General features: G+C 36.0%; 2 protein-coding genes across 9 annotated transcripts in view; one reads left to right on the top strand and one right to left on the bottom strand.

Annotated features, from left to right (window-relative positions):
- The window catches only part of LOC144980510 (uncharacterized), a 122,113-nt gene extending 116,681 nt beyond the window's left edge, over nucleotides 1-5,432 (top strand). For all 6 annotated transcript variants that reach the window (XM_078928146.1, XM_078928145.1, XM_078928147.1 and 3 more), the window contains exon 8: nucleotides 2,239-5,432. In XM_078928146.1, coding sequence (XP_078784272.1) covers nucleotides 2,239-2,285 — 47 coding nt within the window. In that variant the 3' untranslated portion in view covers nucleotides 2,286-5,432. The remainder of the gene's footprint in view (nucleotides 1-2,238) is intronic.
- A 4,138-nt stretch (nucleotides 5,433-9,570) lies between these two features.
- LOC144955908 (neutral cholesterol ester hydrolase 1-like) overlaps nucleotides 9,571-22,500 on the bottom strand; it is a 51,498-nt gene continuing 38,568 nt past the window's right edge. For 2 of the 3 annotated variants that reach the window (XM_078886170.1, XM_078886172.1), the window contains exons 2-8: nucleotides 22,121-22,352; nucleotides 20,877-20,981; nucleotides 18,726-18,843; nucleotides 18,097-18,160; nucleotides 15,134-15,255; nucleotides 13,118-13,286; nucleotides 9,571-10,263 (exon numbers count right to left, since the gene is read on the bottom strand). In XM_078886170.1, coding sequence (XP_078742296.1) covers nucleotides 9,777-10,263; nucleotides 13,118-13,286; nucleotides 15,134-15,255; nucleotides 18,097-18,160; nucleotides 18,726-18,843; nucleotides 20,877-20,981; nucleotides 22,121-22,261 — 1,206 coding nt within the window. In that variant the 5' untranslated portion in view covers nucleotides 22,262-22,352 and the 3' untranslated portion in view covers nucleotides 9,571-9,776. Of the gene's footprint in view, nucleotides 10,264-13,117; nucleotides 13,287-15,133; nucleotides 15,256-18,096; nucleotides 18,161-18,725; nucleotides 18,844-20,876; nucleotides 20,982-22,120; nucleotides 22,491-22,500 lie in introns of those variants that run through there. The other variant, XM_078886171.1, reaches the window with a different exon arrangement.

The raw sequence follows: 22,500 nt of genomic DNA, 5'->3' as shown, positions 1-22,500 counted from the left end.
CAGAATAATTGGTGAAAAAGAACGGAAGGTTTTAAGATTTCTATCGTGTTTTTTTTTATTATCAAGATCATGTTTACGATGGTCTTTCTAGATATCCTTGAATCTTTTTTAACAGAAGTCTTATCAATATTACCCGTCGTGGATGTAAACAATATTTTATATATATATATATATATACCTATTGTGTATGTAATAATGTATATATATATATATATATATATAATATATATATATATATATATAGTGTGTGTGTGTGTGTGTGTGTGTGACTATGTGGTCCAGTGGTATGACGCTCGCCTTTGGTTGGGAGGATCCAGGTTTCGAGTCAGGGCGACGCATAGTTTAATCTTTATTCCTATTCTCTCTCCGTACTCAAGTGTAAAAATGAGTACCTGACCTTTAACAGCTTTGTCTTTGTGCTGCTATGTGGTCTTGCGGTATGACACTCGCTTTCGGATCGGGAGGTCCCGGGTTCGAGCCTCACTCAACTCATAGTAGAGTCCTTGTAGAAGGCTCTTTACTCACATTATCTCCCCGTACTCAGGTGTAAAATGAGTACCTGAACATTAAACAGCTTTATATTTGTCGAAATAAATTGAAATATCGCCTACTAAGAGGCTTCATGTCCCGTCCTTCATGTTAAGTGTTGCTGTTGGCTAGGGACCCCTTGTAACGCGCTTTGAGCACGTTTAGTGATATTGCTCTATATGAAAAGCTCAAAAAAATTTTGTCGGATAACATGTTGAATTTCACCTAACCCAAAAACAGGCATTACGAGACAAGTTGTGGACTGGAAACCCTCTATCCAACCGTACTCAGGTGTAAAATGAGTACCTGAACATTAAACAGCTTTATATTTGTCGAAATAAATTGAAATATCGCCTACTAAGAGGCTTCATGTCCCGTCCTTCATGTTAAGTGTTGCTGTTGGCCCTTGTAACGCGCTTTGAGCACGTTTAATGGATATTGCTCATTTTTTTTGTCGGATAACATGTTGAATTTCACCTAACCCAAAAACAGGCATTACGAGACAAGTTGTGGACTGGAAACCTCAGGGGAAATGGAAGGAGGCCAATAAAAGAAAACATGTGGAAGGTCTTGGAGGTAGAGGGAAATTGGTTGCAATATCCTGGGGAGAGATAAAGTAGAAGACACAGAAAGAATACGGTGGAGATGTACTGTTCAAGCCCTGTGTTTCACAAGGAATGTAAAGGATTAAATGAATGATCACCTAACAGGTGTCATGTCTCGTCTTATAGGTTAAGTGTTGCTGCTTGTTTTTAATCGTTTTGCGGCCCTTGTAACAGATTTAGGTCAAATCAGCGCCAGTAAAAAGGAAGAAAATTGGATAGAAAAAAAATTATAGATGTACCATTAGAAGGACTTGAGAGAAAAATAAGACAAAGGGGAAATGGTTCAAATAGGATAAAAGATGTAGATTTAAAGTATACAATATCAGTGTACTTAGTTTGAGATCACCTAAAAGTCTCAACCAGACATGAGCACAAGACCCGACTAAGTGGAATATACTCAAATGTTTACAAATGATATGTTAACAATAATAAAATTAACAGTACACTAGAGAGATGATTTACAAGAAAAAAAATATCCTCTCCAAAAACTATAACTATATATTCGGCTGCTTCCCTCCCAGCCAAGGACACAAACAGAGCACCTAATCTCATTCTCAAAGACAAAGACCGAAAGCAGTTGGAAAACAAGATACAGGGGGATGGATAGAAGACACAGCAAGTACCTCCCTGCCCACTATGGAAGGTCGGGAACTCCATCCAGAGTGCAGTGTTGCTGTTGGGCCAAGTAAAAGGATCCCTCGTAAACCGCTTTGAGTACGTTTAATTAAGAAAAGTGAGTGGAGCAGGCACTTGTGTCAGTAACAACAAGAGATGAAGTGAGTAGGAAAGTGCCAGAAGACAATAGAGAATAAAAAAATTATTTTATTTTTTGGGGGGATCGTGGATGGCTCATACGGTAGAGTCACGCTCTCACCGGCCAGGCGGGGTTGTCGTACCAGTAAGGTCGCGGGTTCAACCCCCCCCCCCCCCCCATCACGGCAGCGATAAAATTGTTATTCTCTTTCTGGCACTTTCCTACTCACTTCATCTCTTTGAGTACGTTTGGTGGCTATTGCACTATATAAATTAAATGCTCATTTATTTTTCTTATTCATTCTAATCCTTGAATAATATTTCCTTTCATCCCCCCCCCCTCTCCTTTCAGAATTCCGTCAGCTGTACCAAGACCCCTCCACCATGACACCTGCGTAAAGAGATTCCATCTTATCACATGAGAAAGGGGCTGTTAGGGTTTGAATAATAACCAGAACAAATTCTCATTACTGGCGTTATTATTGATTTATTCATTTATTTATCTCATTATTTAATTTGCTTTGTTTCTGTTCAAAGGGAACGATGCATATAATTTAAAATGTTTAGTTATGATGATGATAATAATAATAATAGCAATGATGATGATGATGATGATGATGATGATGATGAGGAGGATGATGATGATGATGATGATGATGATGAGGATGATGATGAGGATGAGGATGAATAAACTAATAACAATTTTTAAGAACAGAATATGATTATTTCAGTATCAACATTTTTTTTAAAAAGATGACAACAACAATCCAAAATAATATCTTTAAAAAAAATAAATTAATAATAATAATAATAATAATAATAATAATAATAATAATAATAATAATAATAATAATAATAATAATAATAATAATAATAATACGGGCGGAAAATAGCATTGTAAAAAATCAATAGTATTACATACCATAATAATAGTACTAGACTTCATCGCAACTTTAACCATCCGTCTGTTGATGTGATTTTATAGGAAAAAATAATCAAGCTTACAACATTCTCACAGTCTAAATCACAAAATACTCTTGCGTCCACAAGTTACGCATAGATACAGACTATAATTTACTCTCCAAATGTATCAAAAACCAATAATCACAGGCATGTGATATATAAATTATATATATATATATATATATATATATATATATATATATATATATATATATATATATATATATATATTACGCCGACTGAGGACGTGTAAAGAGACACAGAAACGAATTCGGCTCGGCCACAAAAAATGTGTGACAATTTGTATTCTATATATATATATATATATATATATATATATATATATATATATATATATATATATATATGGATAACAATTTACATATTATGATTAAGACAATTTGCGTACACAAAGCACTACCTATAATATAAATAGCATTGTGTCTCCGTTTGATTCTTAAATCTTTATATTATTTTGTTTTGATTCGTCATCAAGGCATGGTTTTATTCTGCAATACTCCTTAAACACAAGACAAAAACAAACAAACAAACAAACAAACAACAACAAAAACAAAAAACAAAACAAATAAAAAAACGTGTATTTAAATTTTGGCCAGAAAACTCGTGATTCAACTATCGAGCGACATAAATGACCCTCATCTTGGCAAAAATTGTCAAACCTGAGACTTTCGTGAAGACTACCTCGAGGTCCCAAGTTTGGGAGTTTTGACAAAATGAGTTATTTTTTAGATCGATATTTGAAGGACGAGTTTTCTGGCCATCATTATAAATACGTGTTGTTTTTGTTTTCAGAGTATACGACAAAATGATGGCTTTAAACTGTGAAAAACAAATTAGTCTCTGCGAAAACAACTGAAAACAAAATATATCAATATCGATTTGGTATCGATCAAAATTCTTCTATAATTATTGAATCGATCGATTTTTTTTTTAATGTGATAAAAAGGGCAAAATATTGTGTCGTTCTCAAACACCATTTAAATTTACAAGGAGATAATTGCACTAAATCACAAGCTCTGAACTTTAAATATCAAATTATTTACAATATTATAATTGCTTATAGTATTATTAAATGGGGAAAACATATTGTTGCAGTTGTTGTTTGATCAATTATAATCGCTAAGAGTGTTTGCAATATATCGATCGAGTTCGATCCCCTCCCCAACACGTACCACATAAACACACTTGCAACACAACACCAGGGTTGCCAATTTGGCAGATTTTCTGCCAAATGTCCTTTTTTTGGCAGAATTTGAAGTCGTCTTGCAGAAGAAAAAAAAAACGGTTTGGCAGTTTGGCAGATATTTGGCAGAATTTATTTTCCACGTTTTCCATCGCAATTTTTATGTATTAGTGCTTTTTTCAAACTTGGGAAATGAAAAAAAAATTATGACATCGGCCTTTCGAATTTTTTGTTTAACAAAACTGATGAGTTTTCAAAGAAGGTACTATAAATAGTACGTTTGGCAGATAGATTTGTGTGGTATTTGGCAGATTTTTAAAATCCAGTTGGCAGAAAGCCTGAAATTAATATGGCAACCCTTGCTTACAACACAACACAGCACATTCATGACGGGTACGCAAGAAGCATGTGGCCAGAAAAATAGTCCTACAAATATCGATTGATTTAACTTTTAAATGACTCTCATCTTGGCAAAAAAAAAAAAAACTCAAACCTGGGAAATCTCGAGGTCTTCCTTGAAAAACGGAGGTTTGAGAGCTTTTGCCAAGATGCGGGTCATTAAAATTAATCGATGTTTCTATGGTCTCTGTGTGAGATCCCTCCAGCTTAACTCTTAACCCTCTCCTTACCAACTATAGGAAAATCGTCACATTCGTTACGATACAACCAACATTTTTCTGATTCAAATTTCTTTTGTACATCAAAAAATTTAAAGAAAACGAACAGTGTGTTGTAGAGCATGTTTTGCTAAAGAAATTATGTATCGCAAGAAATTACGGCTATTATGTTTGAGTGATAAAAAAATATATTTTTGTGTTAGTTGGGTGTGAAGTTTTGGGGAAAATCCTGAAAATGGCTGGTAAGGAGAGGGTTAAACAGTCCTCTGTCTTATAGTGTATAATAAACCAGTACTATCAAAATCAATTTTTAGTTTTCATCATCATGTTATTTAATCCAACGATGATAAGCAAACTTATTTAAAAATAAATAAATAAATAAATAAATAAATAAATAAATAAATAAATAAATAAATAAATAAATAAATAAATAAATAATCAAATACAAATTTCATCATTATAAAAGTTATATAAAACTGATGTTATGCTTTTCACATTATTTTGGCTTTGTCTTTTTTTTTGGTTATGTTTGTCGTTTTACTCTTTGGTTTTTATAGAATTTTTCATGTACCTTTTTTTTATTGGACAACATAGGTCTAGAATTATTTGTTTTCTTTTTCTAATATTATATCACCGGACCCAGGGAATTGAGGGGTATGTCCAGTTGCTTGTAATCATTTAGAATTAATAATTATCTGGTATACTAGTACACAAACTCTCCCACTGACATTTACAATAAAAGGTATCGTCACTTGTATGAAACGTGCTTTGGTTTGTTGGTTTGTCTAATCGTTTGTGTTTGAAAAATTCAGCAGCCTTTGTCAAAGACAGAAAGAATCAGATAGATGGGGATAAAAGACACAGTAAAAGACCCCATTCGTGATGATGATGATGATGATGATGATGATGATGATGATGATGATGTGAAGATGATGATGATGATGATGATGATGATGATGATGTGAAGATGATGATGATGATGATGATGATGATGATGATGATGATGATGATGATGATGATGTGAAGATGATGATGATGATGATGATGATGATGATTATGATGATGATTATGATGATGATGACCCCACTCATGACGATGATGGTGATGTTGATGATGATGTTGATGTTGATGATGATGATGATGATGATGGTGATGATGATGATGATGATGATGTTGATGATGATGATGATGATGATGATGATGATGATGATGATGATGATGATGATGATGATGATGATGATGATGATTAAAAAAATAAAAGTCTCTTTATGTGGCTATGTGGTCTAGTTAGTGGTATGACACTCGCTCTCGGATCGGAAGGTCCTGGGTTCGAGCCTCGCTGTTCCTACTAAGAGAAGCATAGTCGAATGTTTACAAATCATTATAAGTGAGTAAGTGAGGGGAGTTTTTTTTAATAGCTTTTACATAGGGCAATATCCACTAAACGTGCTCAAGGGGCTTTACAAGTGGTCCCTGGCCAACAACGTTTGATATGTAGGACGTGACATGGCTGACTCCTGTTAGGCGATATTACAATCGTTTTCGGACAGAGGCAACGCTGTTAACGACATGGTACTCATTTTACACCAGTGGTAAGAGAATGTGAGTAAAGAGCCTATTCCAAGGAATCAACTATGCGCCAAGCGAGGCTCGAACCCAGGAGCTACCGATCCGAAAGTGAGTGTCATACCACTAGACTACGTAACCGCGTTGTGATATTCAAAAAAAAAAAAGAAAATTTAACAGTAAAGAACAGAGAGATGATTTGCAAGGAAAAGGAAGTTATCGCCAGACTTATAATTCTATTATTCCCAGTCAAGGATTACGGCTAGGGCCAGGACTAAACCAAATAATGGCATTCTGAGACAAAAACAGGAAGAATATTGGAAGACACACAGATACATGGTAATAAAAGATACAGTGAAAGACCTCACACCGGATGATGATGATGATGATGGTGATGATGACGATGATGATGATGATGATGATGATGATGATGATGATGATGATGATGATGATGATGATGATGATGATGATGATGATGATGATGATGATGATGATGATGATGATGATGATGATGATGATGATGATGATGATAGAAAAATAAGATAAAATAAAATCCTTTATTCATCCCATAGCGGAAATTTGTCTCTAGAGTCTATTCCAAGGGTAGACTGGAATAACCCAGGCGTCAGCCGCAGTACAGCGCCGCAAATTCATCTAGGGCGAGATGACTTCCTCAAGGTCACACGGCGCAGCGGCAGGTGATCGGGTACGATGCAAGACCTTACCGCTACCGTAGGCTACCGTCTAAATATGATGATGATGATGATGATGATGATGATGATGTTGATGATGATGATGATGATGATGATGATGTTGATGATGATGATGATGATGAAATGATGCAGATGACTATGATGATATGATGATGATGATGATGATGATGATGATGATGATGATGATGATGATGATGATGATGATGATGATGATGATGATGATGATGATGATGGTGATGATGACGATGATGATGATCAGTGGCGTAGGGCCTTAAAGGCTATTAAGGCTAAGCCACAGGTCGTCATTGTCTTGAAAGTATGTAAGAATTTAACAATAAAAAGTCACACTTTTAATTTTTTGTTTCACAAACAATGAAATTCATTACCCTTACCGAGCCTCAAAACTTGAACCAATCACACCGCTTTGAATTTACTACAGCTCGAGTCATACTCGTGCCCCTGACCAATCAGTACAGCGTGTGGCTTTAAAGGTTGAGAAGGCTTCCAGCCATATTCCCACGGTACAACCAGTCGATGTATTTCACGTTTGTCGTGTGCTATGACTGTGGGCATGAAGAGGCATCTTGACTTTGAACTGAGTCATTGTGGCTTTCTTACTTGCAGCCACAGACAACGACCTAATTAATGGCAATCGTGTTGTACCTGTTACCCATCCCTCTTCGAGGCGTGTCAGGCATGTGATATTGAATTCCACTTGTCCCTTTTAACTTGAGTGTGAGACTGTATGTTATGTTTATTGATAATTCGAGTGTTAATCTGATGTATGCAGTGTCTGTTTTTAAAATTTTAATTAATTGCTATTAAGTGTGATGAATCACGTCTATTATTTGTTGACCAGTTCTTTGAATAGGGAAAATAAACTTTTGATTAAAAGTCTCGGTCCCCATCAACCAAACGATTTTGTACTCACTAATTAAAGACGGGAAGCAGAATCGGTCATTTGATAAAGATTGGTTTAGTCGTTTTCCTTGGCTTACGGTGAGAATAGAAAAGAAGAGTTTATTTTTTTTAAATTGTATTTTGTTAGGCGATAACAGCAATACAGAATTGTCTTGGACAAGAAGTGGATTTACCTGTTTGAAAAATTTAACACAGAGAGCATTGAACCATCAGAAGTCCAACTTACATTTAAATAGCACCACTAGATTGAAAACCCTTGGTACTGTTCACATAGGTGCACAGATTGACAGTGGCTATCGCTTATCCTTAGCCAGGCATTATGAACAAGTTACAAAGAACATACAAATCGTAGGTAAAATAATTAAGTGCATTAAATCTCTCTCTCTCTCTCTCTCTCTCTCTCTCTCTCTCTCTCTCTCTCTCTCTCTCTCTCTCTCTCTCTCTCTCTCTCTCATATCCATAACTAAAAGATAATAGCGACAACACATCTCAAATCCAGCCCCATGCTCCTAAATGACCAGGCTACGCCGCTGATGATGATGATGATGATGATGATCATCATCATCATGATCATGATGATGATGATGATGATGATGATGATGATGATGATGATGATGATGATGAAGATGATGATGATAAAGTTGATGATGATGATCTCAAGGGATGACTAGATTCAGATGATATGAGCACAAAGCCTCATTAAGACTCCTTTTGTCCAGACTCAAAGATATACATCATATCGTATCAGCGATAGGACTTTAAAATGGACCAAGTGTGTTCCTTAAATGCCCTTAAAACACAAGTAACAATATATTGGACATTACACATTGCACATTCTTATTTTTTAATTATTTTTTTTTAATTGAGCTTTTATATAGCGTAATATCCACTAAACGTGCTCAAAGCGCTTTACAATGGGTCCCTGGCCAACAGCAACACTTAACATGTAGGACGGGACATGACGCATGTTAGACGATATTATAATTTTTCGGACAGAGACAACGCTGTTATCGGCCAGGTACTCATTTTACACCTGAGTACGGTGAGAGAATGTGAGTAAAGAGTCTTTTCCAAGGACTCAACTTTGCGCCGAGCGAGGCTCAAACCCAGGACCTTCCGATCCGAAAGCGAGTGTCATTCCACAAGACCACACAGCCACATTAAAAATGGAGAAACAGATAAATGCATAGCAGGACAAAAACATCCATTCTTATTATTGACATATAATGAATGCTCAGTCATAAAATTATAGATATATATTTAAAGCAAAAAGTTCCCTATCAAGGGCATTTTAAAGTCCATCAATATCTTTGGCATTTTTAGTTTGAAACTTCTGAACTGTTCCATATTTTGGCAGTTACGGAATTTAAATGTATTCTTTCTTATTGAAGTTGAATATTTGGAAATGTATATTTTGAATTCATCTCCACACGTGAATGTAATTGGAGAATAATAAAAAGAAAACATTGTAAACTATGTAGACTATTTTGTGTTATCAAGACTGTAAATTAATTTTTATAATTGATATGATTTGCTATCATCTACATAAAAATAAATGTCAAAAAGACCTAAAATAAAGATACATTATATATATATATATATATATATATATATATATATATATATATATATATATATATATATATATATATATATATATATATAAAACAAATAAAATCAAAATTAATTTTCATCTACAGTGGAACCCATGTGTGACATATTCGGATGTAACAGGGACCCGGTTATAACAGGGGGAGGGGGGAGAGTTAAATGCCCTTTTTTCTCCCTCTTTGGCTTTACTAAAAATTTACCGGCCTTAACAGGGACCTATAGGAGCCTAATCAGTTATAACAGGGGCGCCGAGAATTTCAAGAAGGCAGCTCTGGTGACACATACAACTAGCTAATTATTTACCAGCTACCATTTTAACAATGTATTTTGCTACATCTTCCACAAGTTCTTCGTAATCACTGTTGTCGAAAAGTTTGAAAGGAGGAGTCAAAGATGGTAACCCCGGATGCGTTTGACCTTTGACCACGCGGAAATAAGTGTTGACCCCTGAACTTTTTAATCGATCAGCGTACAACACCGCGTCGTCTTTCAATTGGTCGAATTCAAACGCCACCACGTAAGCAGGTGCCGCCTTTTTCAGGAGTTTTTCACTCGCCATCAAAGGCGCGATAAACGGATCTACGACCAATTTGTCAAGTTTATCAGCCATTGCTACGTCATACTCGTCCTTGACCTCTATACTTTGGCCTTTACCGACGTAGGATCCGTGTAGAGATTTCTGCAATGTTGTACTGACGTGTTTGTCGTTGAGCATCAAGGTCAAGGTGTTTGAGTTGTAAGGAACGCCGAGATAAGAGGCCCAGAACAGGATCATTCGTTCTCTGTGGAATGGAATAAGATAAATAGAATCGAGCTAAGTTCCATTTTGTGAGGTAAAAAATATTCGAAAATTAATATCGAAGTGACTTTCAATCAAAACTTGTTAAGTCGCTTTTCTTCACCATTCAAATATTATAATCGCTATCGGTAATCAAGAGGTTTGAAGTTCGATCCCCAGTCTTCGACCAAGACTGAATTTTTGGGATATTTTTTTTTTCTTGCATTTTACTTTATTGCTTTGTCTAGCACTGCTTCATACACACTTTGTCTACCATACACCAGTGCCTGACCCCTAATTTGTCAGGTTGATATAACAACACAAATGTGAAATGCCGTTTCAAAACGTTATTATGTCAGGGTGTGAACCTGGGACCAAAAAATTAATTTAAATGTCCACGGAGCCGGAGTACATCTCAGGTTTCTATGGCGTGAAACGGACGATAGCGATTGTTTGCTACCCTTTGGATAGGACGCTAGTCTAACACAAAGTACTTTCCACCAGATCTAACAGGCCCAGCTACCCAAATCACCGCTGGGTTGAAAGGGGAGTCCGAAAATATCTCGACTGCACCTAGGATCGATCTCGATCTCTTTGTTTGTGAAGCGAGTGCTCTACCACCTGAGCTATCGGGTCCCCCAATTTTAAAGTTAAAGTGTCCAGAAATGATGTGATTTCTGTTTTTGTTTCATCTTCTTTTTTTACGTTTATTTTTATCTTTGTTTTGTTTTGTTTGTTGTTATATTGCATTTATTCAATTGTTTAGTTTTTTGTTGTTTTTTTTTTTTTTGGGGGGGGGGGGGGTTTGGGGTTTTTTTTTTGGGGGGGGGGGGGGGTGGGGGGGTTGTCACTTGAAAAAAAAAAAACTACAGGCCTCCATAGAAATATATGACATTGAGCCGAATTCGATAGCACTTTAACTCTTTTCCGTGGCCGATGTGGTCATGGAGGAGACATGAGAGGTGGCTTGAGGTAAGGGCCCTCCATCCATCCATCTATCTATCCATCCATCCATCCATCCATCCATCCATCCATCCATCCATCCATCTATCCATCCATCTATCCATCCATCCATCCATCATCCCTCATCATCCATATCCATCCCCATCATCTATCCATCTCATCCATCCATCCATCCATCCATCCATCCATCCATCCATCCATCCATCCATCCATCCATCCATCACATCCATCCATCCATCCATCCATCCATCCATCCATCCATCCATCCCTCCATCCATCCATCCATCCATCCATCCATCCATCCAACATGTTGTTTGCCGTCCGTCCTCTCCTTCTGCCCCCCCCCCCCCCCCCCCATCCAAGGGAAACATGATATAAGTTTGATTGAAAATAATATCAAATTCTAGCACACACGTCACTCCGACAGCATAATACACTGTTTTGAGACGATGGGTCACATATATCGTGTTGTTTATTTGTTTTTGTTTCATTTATGTCTGTTTGCGTATATTATGTCTATGATGTAACCAAATGAAAAATAAAATCGCCTTCATGGACAATAAAGATATTATTATTATTATTATTATTATTATTATTATTATTATTAATTATTATTATTATTATTATTATATTATTATTATTATTATTATTATTATTTATTATTATTATTATTATTATTATTATTATTATTATTATTATTATTATTATTATTATTATATTATTATTATTATTATTATTATTATTATTATTATTATTATTATTATTATATATTATTAATTTACTATTATTTATTATTATTATTATTATTATTATTATTATTATTATTATTATTATTATTATTATTATTATTATTATTATTATTATTATATTATTATTTATTATATTATTATTATTATTATTATTTATTATTATTATTATTATTATTATATTATTATTATTATATTATTATTATTATTATTATTATTATTATTATATTATTATTATTATTATTATTTATTATTATTATTATCATTATTATTATTAATTCATTATTATTACATTATTATTATATATTATTATTATATTATTATTATTATTATTATTATTATTATTATTATTATTATTATTATTTATGGCGTTTGCAACACACTTAGGTCATTTCAGCGACAGTAAAAAGGAAGAAAATTGGATAATGAACAAACATTATAGATCTCAAATTACTTAGTTTGAGATCACATAAAAGTCACATCCAGACATACGCAAGATATCCCACTACGGGGAATGCACTCAAAAGTTTGCATATCATATGTTAAAAATAAAATATATCACAAAATATAACATAGATGTCTTACAATGGAAAAAAAAAATATCATCCACCAAAACTATATTATATACATTTGACTGTTTCCCTCCCACCCAAAAACCATTGCCAGGCCCAGGACAAAACCTGATAATCTCAATCCAAGACAAAGAGCAACCCAGAAAACAGATAATATAGGGGGTAGAAGATACGGCAAGTGACTTCCTGCTCATCTTGGGATGCCAAAGAGGCATTTCATACTTGCTGCTTCTTCTTCTTTCAGCTTATCCCACATTTTGCAGGGTTGCCATATTAGTCTCTTTACATGTCCGAACTATTTAACCCTCTCCTTACCACCTATAGGAAAAATCGTCACATTTGTTACGATGCAACCAACCGTTTTCTTATTCAGATTTCATGTCGTTATAGTCATAGCTATAAAACTTGACACTGTGTTGCAGCAGAGCACATTGTTCTGAACGAAATATAGAATATACTCGTTACTATTCTGTTTGAAAAATGTATTTTTGTGTTGGATGAGTATGAAGTTTAGGCTAAAACTCTGAAAATATCTGGTAAGGAGAGAGTTAAAGCATTTCAAGCATGTCATACTTACTGTGAAATCAAAAGTTTAGGCGAGTGCCTGTAAGAGTCACTGTTGAATGTGATGGCCTGCAGTGCGGGACACAAAAGAACTTGGAGTTTGAGAGGAGGCATCACTGATGGGTCTTCCTGACTCAGTTTTAACGCTACTGCTGCGGCCAGGTTACCCCCAGCACTATCGCCTGATAATGGAAGAAAAAATAACAATAGAAAACTTGTTATTACTCATAGTTTGTTTTTTTTTACACATGTGTTGCTATGTGGGTAAATTCTCGCCTTCGGATCGGAAGATCCTCGGTTAGAATCAATCCCAAGCAGCGCATAGTTGAGTCATTGGAGAAGGCTCTTTACTCATATTCTCTCACATACTCAGGCGTAAAATGAGTACCTGGCCGTTAACAGCGGTGCTCTGTCCGAAAAAAATGATATATCGCCTAACAGGCGTCATGTCACGTCCGAAATGTTAAATGTTGCTGTTGACCCCTTGTAAAGCGCTTTGAGCACGTTTAGTGGATATTGCGCTATATAAAAAAAGAGCTTAAGCTAAAAAAAAAAAGCTCCTTGCTTGAAGTAATCACCCATCGAGGTTGGTGCTGGAATATTTTCATAACGTTGTAGCACGAGTCCGAACAGTTTCCATCTTTGTTTCTGCAACGAATTCGTAGTGTTTCATTCATCCTGTTTTGTTGATAAAGGGGAAACACGAAACGTTAATTTGATCTGTTTTTGTAATTAAATTGAAGCTTACATTCAATTTCACATTATTATTTACAACAAACTCAAGGCGCGTTATGTAAACGTAAACGTAACTTTTAAAAAACTGATTTTGGTTTAACAAGAAATGTTAGCTTTAAGTGAATGGCACTTTTACAAGTCACACACACATACAACATACATGGGGGAGCGAAGTGGCCGAGTGGTTAAGGCATTGCATTGTGACCCGGAAGGACCCGGGTTCGAGCCCCGCTTCAGGCACTTTCGTTTTTTTTCCTTGGGGAATATTATTACCCCCCAATTTGCTCACTTGGACAACATGGGTGATTCCTGTTGACATCGGACATCTTGTTTGATGAGTTATCTATAGTCCTACGTGGATTGCCTAGGCGACGATATCTTATGATGTCGTGGCGGAAAAGGCATTCCATGAAGAATAAATAATATAGATAACCCATCACACAGTTTGTCTGATGTCAACAGGAATTCCCCCATGTTGTCCAAGTGAGCAAATTGGGGGGGGGGGGGGATAATCTTGCCCAAGAAAAAACACGAATGTGTCTGAAGCGGGGTTCGAACCCGGGACTTTTTGGATCATAGAGCAATTCCTTAACCACTCGGCCAATTCTCCCCCCCCCCCCTTGCTGGTAAGGTGATGGTTAAGACATGACCTATGACTGGCGAAAAGAAAATGTTTTCTCACATTTTGTTCTAAACAGTTTTTTTTTAAAACAATATTTTACGGGATGTTTGTTACTTCTTTGCCCAATATAAACAAACTTATTCCATTCTTAAAAAGATTCTTGAACTCTTTGGTTTGAAATTGTGAACAATTTCTCAATGCCACTGAGTGACCTTGGAAGAGCGCATTTGTGATTCATCGACTCAAAGCGATATTCTATTTTGTTGAACTCGGCACTAAAGAGTTCATTTAGAATTTTGTATTTGTATATATTTTCTATCATGATGAATAAAATTCATCAACATCATCATCATCATCATCATCATCATCATCACCATCATCATATTCATCTTCTTCTTCTTCTTCTCGTCCTCCTCCCCTTCTCCTCCTTCTCCTCCTCCCCCTCCTCTCTTCTTCTTCTTCTTCCTCCTCCTCCTCCCCCTCCTACTTCTCATTCACCACCACCACACCTCCTACTCCACCTCCTCCTCTTCTTCCTCCTCTTCCTCCTACACCTACTCCTCCCCTCTTACTTCTCCTTCCCCACCACCACCACACCTCCTCCTCCTTATCCTCTTCCGCATACTCCTCATCCTCTTCCTAAGCAAGTATCTACAACAATAACTGACTTACCAGACACCGTAACTTGTTTAGAATCCACTCCAAGCTCCTCTCCGTGTGTCAACACATACTGTGTAGCACGCAAACAATCTTCGAAAGGAACGGGATACGGGTAGGCTGGTGCTTTGCGATAACTGGAGACAAAAACATGTGAATCGTGCCAGGGTCATCCAGATTTTTTTTAAAAAATAGTTTTAGTGTTAAATAACCAAAAAGGTAAGCTTTAAGTTATGACAACTAGTTCTGGCGGACACATTGAATGTTTTTGTTTATTCACAATAACAACACCACTACCACATTATCTCACTCATCTGTACTGTTTCATTCATCCTGTTTTGTTCATAACGGGGAAATTCGAAACGTCCATGGTACCTGTTTTCGTAATTAAACTGAAGCTTACATTCAATTTCACCTTGTTATTTATTTCTTTGAGCTTCTTGCAGCAACATTTACATTAGAGATACCAATAGACTAATACATAAGTGCACTTATTAGGAGGTGTGGTAGCTAAACTCAATTATGGGCCTGTTTTAAAATTGTTATAATGGACGATATTGTTCGTTGGTTTGAGGGTACTGTACATCTTTCCAATTCAACAATGAACACATATCAATATGGGTTATCAGACCTGCGAAAAAGTACACACCGATCAATACCAATGATGTCAAATATTGGGCAATCCAGGGAATCAGACTTTTAATATTTCTCAATACAATGTTGAATATCATCCTTACTCATTTTACCCAAATGATGTGGTCCAACTCGATCCTTATTAAAAAACTACAAATTTCATGATGTAAGAGAGGCAACTCAGTTATAATTCCCTACCGGCAGGGTATAGTAGAGTATCGTCCCTTGTATCGCTCCCTTGGGTTTTCACTGGAGTCGCTGTTAATTAATTAATAAACTCTTCTTCGACACATTTATTTATTATTCGCAACCTTTTTGTCACGTTAATACAATGATCCCCGTGAAGTTTTCATTTCAAGTGCTCTATAGGGAATGAGATTAGAGGAAGAGTAGCGTCCCTTGATTGGACGTCACCTTACAGAGAGAACGTCAATTTGGTTTTCCGCATGTGTCTCTCTTGTCTTCGCTTTCGGTGAAGTGTCTCAAGCCGCTTCCATCGGAAGCGAGGACGAGAGACACATGCGCACAACCAATATGACGTTCTCTCTCTAATAACTTTTCCGCCGGTGACGTCCAATCAAGGGACGCTACTCTTTCGCCAATCTCATTCCCTATAGAAGGAAGGAAATTGACGTCACGAAGCTGCTTGTTATTGTTTTTAGACAGCCATGTTGGTGATTTGTTCTTACTAAATTCTATAGATAGAACAAAGATGAGGTCACTCAGGTCTTTGTTATTGTCTTTTTTTTTTTTTTTTTTTTTGCCATCCATGTTTATGAGTAATTCTCATAATTCTCTAACTATAAACGTTCAAAGTTAGACACAGTTCTGTGTGTTGGTCCGTTATACTTCCTGATGGCAATGTTGTGAGCTTCTAAGCCAAGCGCATACTATCGATTAATCAGACTATAGATAGAATGCGCTTGGCCAAGGAGTTCACAACATTGCCATCCGGAAGTATAATGGACCAACACACAAACTTTGTGTAACCATGAACTTTTATAGTCTGGTTAATACAGTTTAGTGAGAACAACTCACACACGCGGATGGCAAAAACAATAACAAAGGCCTGAGTGACGTCATCTGCATACTATCTATAAACATTCAAGGTGACACACAGCTTTGTAGGTAGGTAGGTTATATTGTCACCATCGTTAAGTTATAGCCTGACACTGAAACCCAAAAAGACTGGCATTTTGACGTCATTATGTGGTTTTTGCTAGTGAGTTGTCGTTAGTAGTGCTCATGGAAACAAGTGGTCCCATTGGATGAATTATTGAATACAACTCACGATTTGTTTTTTGTTTTTTGTTTTTTGTGGCAAAAGACTGGCATTTTGACGTCATTTTTTGGTCAGTGTCAGGCGATAAGTTATGGATGGCTACAGTTATACTCGGCTGGTGAATTTTGTGAGTATTTTGCATTAACTGCATCGTTGCTACTTTTCAAAATTGGATAAAATGTATTAAAAATGAGCATGTACATAGATAGTTGTATTCAACTACCATTAACATGTACAAACTGAAAAGATTAGATTAGATACTACGCCTATAATTTGTCTCAGAAAAATGTAATAAATAGACATGGGGTACAAGTAACCAGGGTAAACTACAGATGAAGTCGGTGTTAGGGTTTAGTGAGTTAAATAAAGATACCCATGTATTAATCTTGGGGATAACAAATTTCAAAAGAGAAAGAGAGCGAGCGAGCGAGAGAGAGAGAGAGAGAGAGAGAGAGAAAGAGAGAGAGAGAGAGAGAGAGAGAGAGAGAGAGAGAGAGAGAGAGAGAGAGAGAGAGAGAGAGAGAGAGAGAGTTGTTTTAATTATGCTATTTGTACACGCAATTTTTTTTTTTTTTTTTTTTTTTTTTTTGGATGACTTTTTTTCTTGTATTTTTCTTTCTTGCCCGATTTCCCTAATACAATGAATATGAAGAAATATGTATTTACGCAGTTATTTCCCTTGTTTAATATAGCTGTAATAGGAAAATGTATAGGCCTTAAACCGAAACTTTATGATTGAACGCCAGAGTGGTTCTATAGCAGACGGGGGTTTTAATGGGTCTTGGTAACTAACCTGTATGAAGATTTTCATGCTTTCAACCCGAATTTGCACGGTTTTAGCCTAATTCCCCTTTACTAATAGATAGAATGCGCTTGGCCAAGGAATTCACAACATTGCCATCCGGAAGTATAACAGACCAACACACAAAACTCTGTGTAACCATGAGCTTTTATAGTCTGGTTGATACAGTTCAGTGAGCATTACTCATAAACGCGGATGGCAAAAAAACAATAACAAAGACCTGAGTGACGTCATCTACGAACTATCTATAGTCCAACTTACTTGACAGCTACTATTGTCATATTGGTCAGCAAAGCCATTCGTGCGTTCATGCCAATGTATAAATCTGGCAGGAAATAATATAGATTATTAAAATGACATTGTAAAGAATAATAAATAAATTAATTTTTAGAAATAAATGAATAAATATGCGGCTATGTGGTCTAGTGGTATGACATTCACATTCGGATTGGAAGGTCCTGGGTTAGAGACTCGCTCGGCGCATAGTTGAGTCCTTCGAAAAGGCTCTTTACTCACATTCTCTCACCGTACTCAGGTGTAAAATGAGTACCTGGCCGTTAGCAGCGTTGTCATTGTCGGGAAAAAATGTACGAGTAGTATCGCCTCGCTGGCGTCATGTCTCGTTCTAAATGTTACATGTTGTTGTTGGCTAGGTACCCCCTGTAAAGCGCTTTGAGCACGTTTAGTGGATATTTCTCTATAAAAAAGCGCGGTTTTTTTTTTGTTGTGTTTTTTTTTATACAGAGCCAAACTCGCTATATAAATGCTAATAAATAAATAAATAAATAAATAAATAAATAAATAAATAAATAAATAAATAAATAGCTAAATAAACACCCACAACAACGACGACCAAATCGAAATGACATACAAATAGAAAAAAATCGTACCGATATTCCCCATGACCCAGCCGCCTCCGTGGAAATAAACCACAGCGGGGATCAAACCTGGGACCGCTTTACGTCTGTACAATCGGACTTCAACTCCATCGAGCACTTTGTCCTCAACCTGGCAATAGATAAACATAAAACTAATCAAAATAACACAATCTATTTAGGGGACCGTACACATATCTAGTATTCTATCAATAAATGAAGTGGGTAGGAAAGTACCAGAAGACAATAGAGAATAAAAAATTTCGCGGCAGCGATGGGGGCTCGACCCCGAGACCTTACTGGTACGACAACTCCGCCTGACCGGGGAGAGCGTGCCTCTACTGGATGAGCTATCCAGGATACGACAACTCCGACCAAGTGGTGGATAGCCCATACGGTAGAGGCACGCTCTCCCCGGCCAGGCGGAGTTGTCGTACCAGTAAGGTCGCAGGTTCGAGCCCCCATCACCGCCGAGAAATTTTTATTCTCTGTTGTCTTCTGGCACTTTCCAACTCACTTCATTTCTTGTTATTATCAACATTTGTGCCTGCTCCACTCACCTTTTTGAACATATCTATCAACACCATTTCTTGGGGCTCGAGAGTTTCTATGAATGGACAAAACTCACTAATCAAATAATCCATAAAAACAACAAGCAACAACACTGAAATACTAAACAGAAAGTAGAAAGATCATTGTAATTTGATTCAATATCTGATGTCACGTCGCCCAGCAACGGCGGCCATCGTGATTCTAAACAAAGAAAATCGGTACTTTTTATTCTTCATGCTGGCTAAAAATTTTCATATGTCATGTGATCAGAATGTGTAAAAGTCAAAACATGATCAGATTTATAATGGTTTTTTTCCTCTGGATTCGCTTTTATGCTGGTCGCAGAAATATTTCATAAGGGCGTCCGACATTGTTCCGATAGTTTAGAGCCAGTTACTATCATGCGTCATTAGGAGGGAAGTGACGTTACGACTGTTGAAACGTATTATTCCGTATTCATCAATCAGCGGTCTGAACGTAGCCATCATTAACTTGTGACACTGACCAAAAATGACCTCAAAATGTCAGTCTTGGGCCACAAAAGAAAACAAATCTTGAGTTGTATTCAATAGTTCAACCAATGGGACCACTTGTTTCCATAAGCACTACTAACGACAACTCACTAGGCGGTGCAAAAACAAAATAATGACGTCAAAAGACCCGTCCTTTTGGGTCTCAGTATCAGGCTATAACTTAACGATGGCGACGCTAGAACCCTCTAAGACTTATAGTTTGACGTCATATTAAGGTTTGTGTAGCTTCTGGTTAGTTCTCGTTAGTAGAGATCAAGGAAACAAATGATCCCATTGGTTGAACTATTGAATACAACTCACGATTTGTTCTCTTTTGTGGCCGAAGACTTGTCTTTTGACGTCATTTTTTCTTCAGCGTCAGGCTATAGATAGATCGAAGTCGACGTCACTCAGGTTTTTGCCATCCGCGTTTATGAGTAATTCTCAATTAACTGTATTAACCAGACAATAAGCGTTCAAGGTTATAGATAGTTCGAAGATGACGTCACTCAGGTCTTTGTTATTGTTTTTTGCCATCCGCGTTTATGAGTAATGCTCACTGAACTGTATTAACCTGACTATAAACGTTGATGGATACACACAGTTTTGTGTCTTGGTCCGTTATACTTCCGGATGGCAATGTTATGAGCTTCTTTAGCCAAGCGCATACTATCTATAGATAGTATACGCTTGGCCAAGAAGTTCACAACATTGCCATCAGGAAGTATAACGGACCAAAACACAAAACTGTGTGTATCCATGAATTGTTATAGTCTGGATAATACAATTAAGTGAGAATTACTCATAAACGCAGACGGCAAAAAACAATAACAAAGACCTGAGTGACGTCAACTTCGTTCTATCTAGAGAGAGAGAGAGAGAGAGAGAGAGAGAGAGAGAGAGAGAGAGAGAGAAAACGTTCACCTTCCAGACAAGTCTACGTGTTAAACTGTTTTGGGTTTGTTTATTTGCTTGTACGAGGGATTTTTCTTTCTTTTCTTTTTTTTTTTATAACTTTTTTTTTCGTTTTTCTTTTTTTTTTCTGTGGGAATAAAAAAAAAGAATTCATATGAAAATATATGAAAAACAAGACCCCACATACCTCGAGCTGTGGGTAGCTTTGAAGAGCCCTTCTGTCTCTGACATTTGACCACTCGCTGAGATAGAGACCCATCGGTTTCCCTGTTTGTTTTTCCGCCAAAGAAGCCTGAATGATAATGATGGTGTTAATAATAATAATAATAATAATAATAATAATAATAATAATAATAATAATAATAAAATAATAATAATAAAATAATAATAATAATAATAATAATAATAATAATAATAATAATAATAATAATTATAATAATAATAATAATAATAATTATAATAATAATAATAATAATAATAATAATAATAAATAATAAATAATATATAATAAAATAATAATAATTAAATAATAAACATTAATAATATTAAAATAAAATAATATTTAATAATAATAATAATAATAATAATAATAATAATAATAATTATTAATATATTATTATTATATATAATATATATTATATTATTATATTATTAATATAATTAATAATAATAATAATAATAATAATAATAATAATAATAATAATAATAATAATAATAATAATAATAATAATTAATAATAATAATAATAATAATAACATAATAATAATAATAATAATAATAATAATAATAATAATAATGATGATGATGATGATGATGATGATGATGATGATGATGATGATGATGATGATGATGATGATGACGCTGACGACAATTACGGCTTGCTAGCAAATCTCTCTCTCTCTGTCTCTCTCTCTCTCTCTCTCTCTCTCTCTCTATCTATCTCTCTCTCTCTCTCTCTCTCTCTCTCTCTCTCTCTCTCTCTCTCTCTCTCTCTCTCTCTCTCTCCTAGCTTTCTCTCTCCCTATTTTTTTTCAAACTTCCAGCCCCTACCTATCCTTTCATTTCATAGATCGATAAACTTATCTGTGATATTAATTCCATTTTACAATAATAAAAATAATAAATAAGCTTTATATAACGCAATATCCACTAAATGTGTTCAAAGCGCTTTACAAGGGGTCCCTGGTCAACAGCAACATTTAACATGTAGGACGGGACATGACGCCTGTTAGGCGTAATTACAATTTTCGGATAAAGACAACGATGTTAACGGCCATGTACTCATTTTACACCTGAGTACGGTGAGAGAATGTGAGTAAAGAGCCTTTTCCAAGGACTCAACTATGCGCCGAGAGCGTGGCTCGAACCCAGGACCCTCCGATCCGAAAGCGAGTGTCATACCATTAGACCACATAGCCGCACAATAATTACCATAGTCTCTGCCGCTCCCAGAGCATAGGCCACGAAGCGTCCCCTCCAGGGGTGCAGAAGCCCTGATGGCACAGGAAGATACAACAGATACCCAAGGGCGATGCCCATGACGGAAAGTAGAATAACAGTTAACATCCTCATCCTAGTAGTTTTGAAGAGCCGTTGTTCTGTCTGCTGTGGTTTCTCAAAGATTATTGTGTGTAGTTAAGAGATACTACCTAGCTGCTCGAAGCTGTGGAATGGACACAAGATTATCTTATTATAGAAAGGTCTGAGCAAGTGTGTATGAAAGGTGCCTGAAAAAAAAAAACAAGAAAAAAAAAAGCATCCCAAAAAATCAGTCTACCTCGACTGGGGATCGAACCCCAGACCTTCTGATT

The sequence above is a fragment of the Berghia stephanieae genome, chromosome 10, assembly GCF_034508935.2.
Source record: "Berghia stephanieae isolate SIO BIC M18660-M18661 chromosome 10, UCSD_Bste_1.3, whole genome shotgun sequence".
Taxonomy (NCBI): domain Eukaryota; kingdom Metazoa; phylum Mollusca; class Gastropoda; order Nudibranchia; family Aeolidiidae; genus Berghia; species Berghia stephanieae.
Note: the sequence above shows the minus strand (reverse complement) of the source record. Positions and strands in the feature narration are given on the sequence as shown.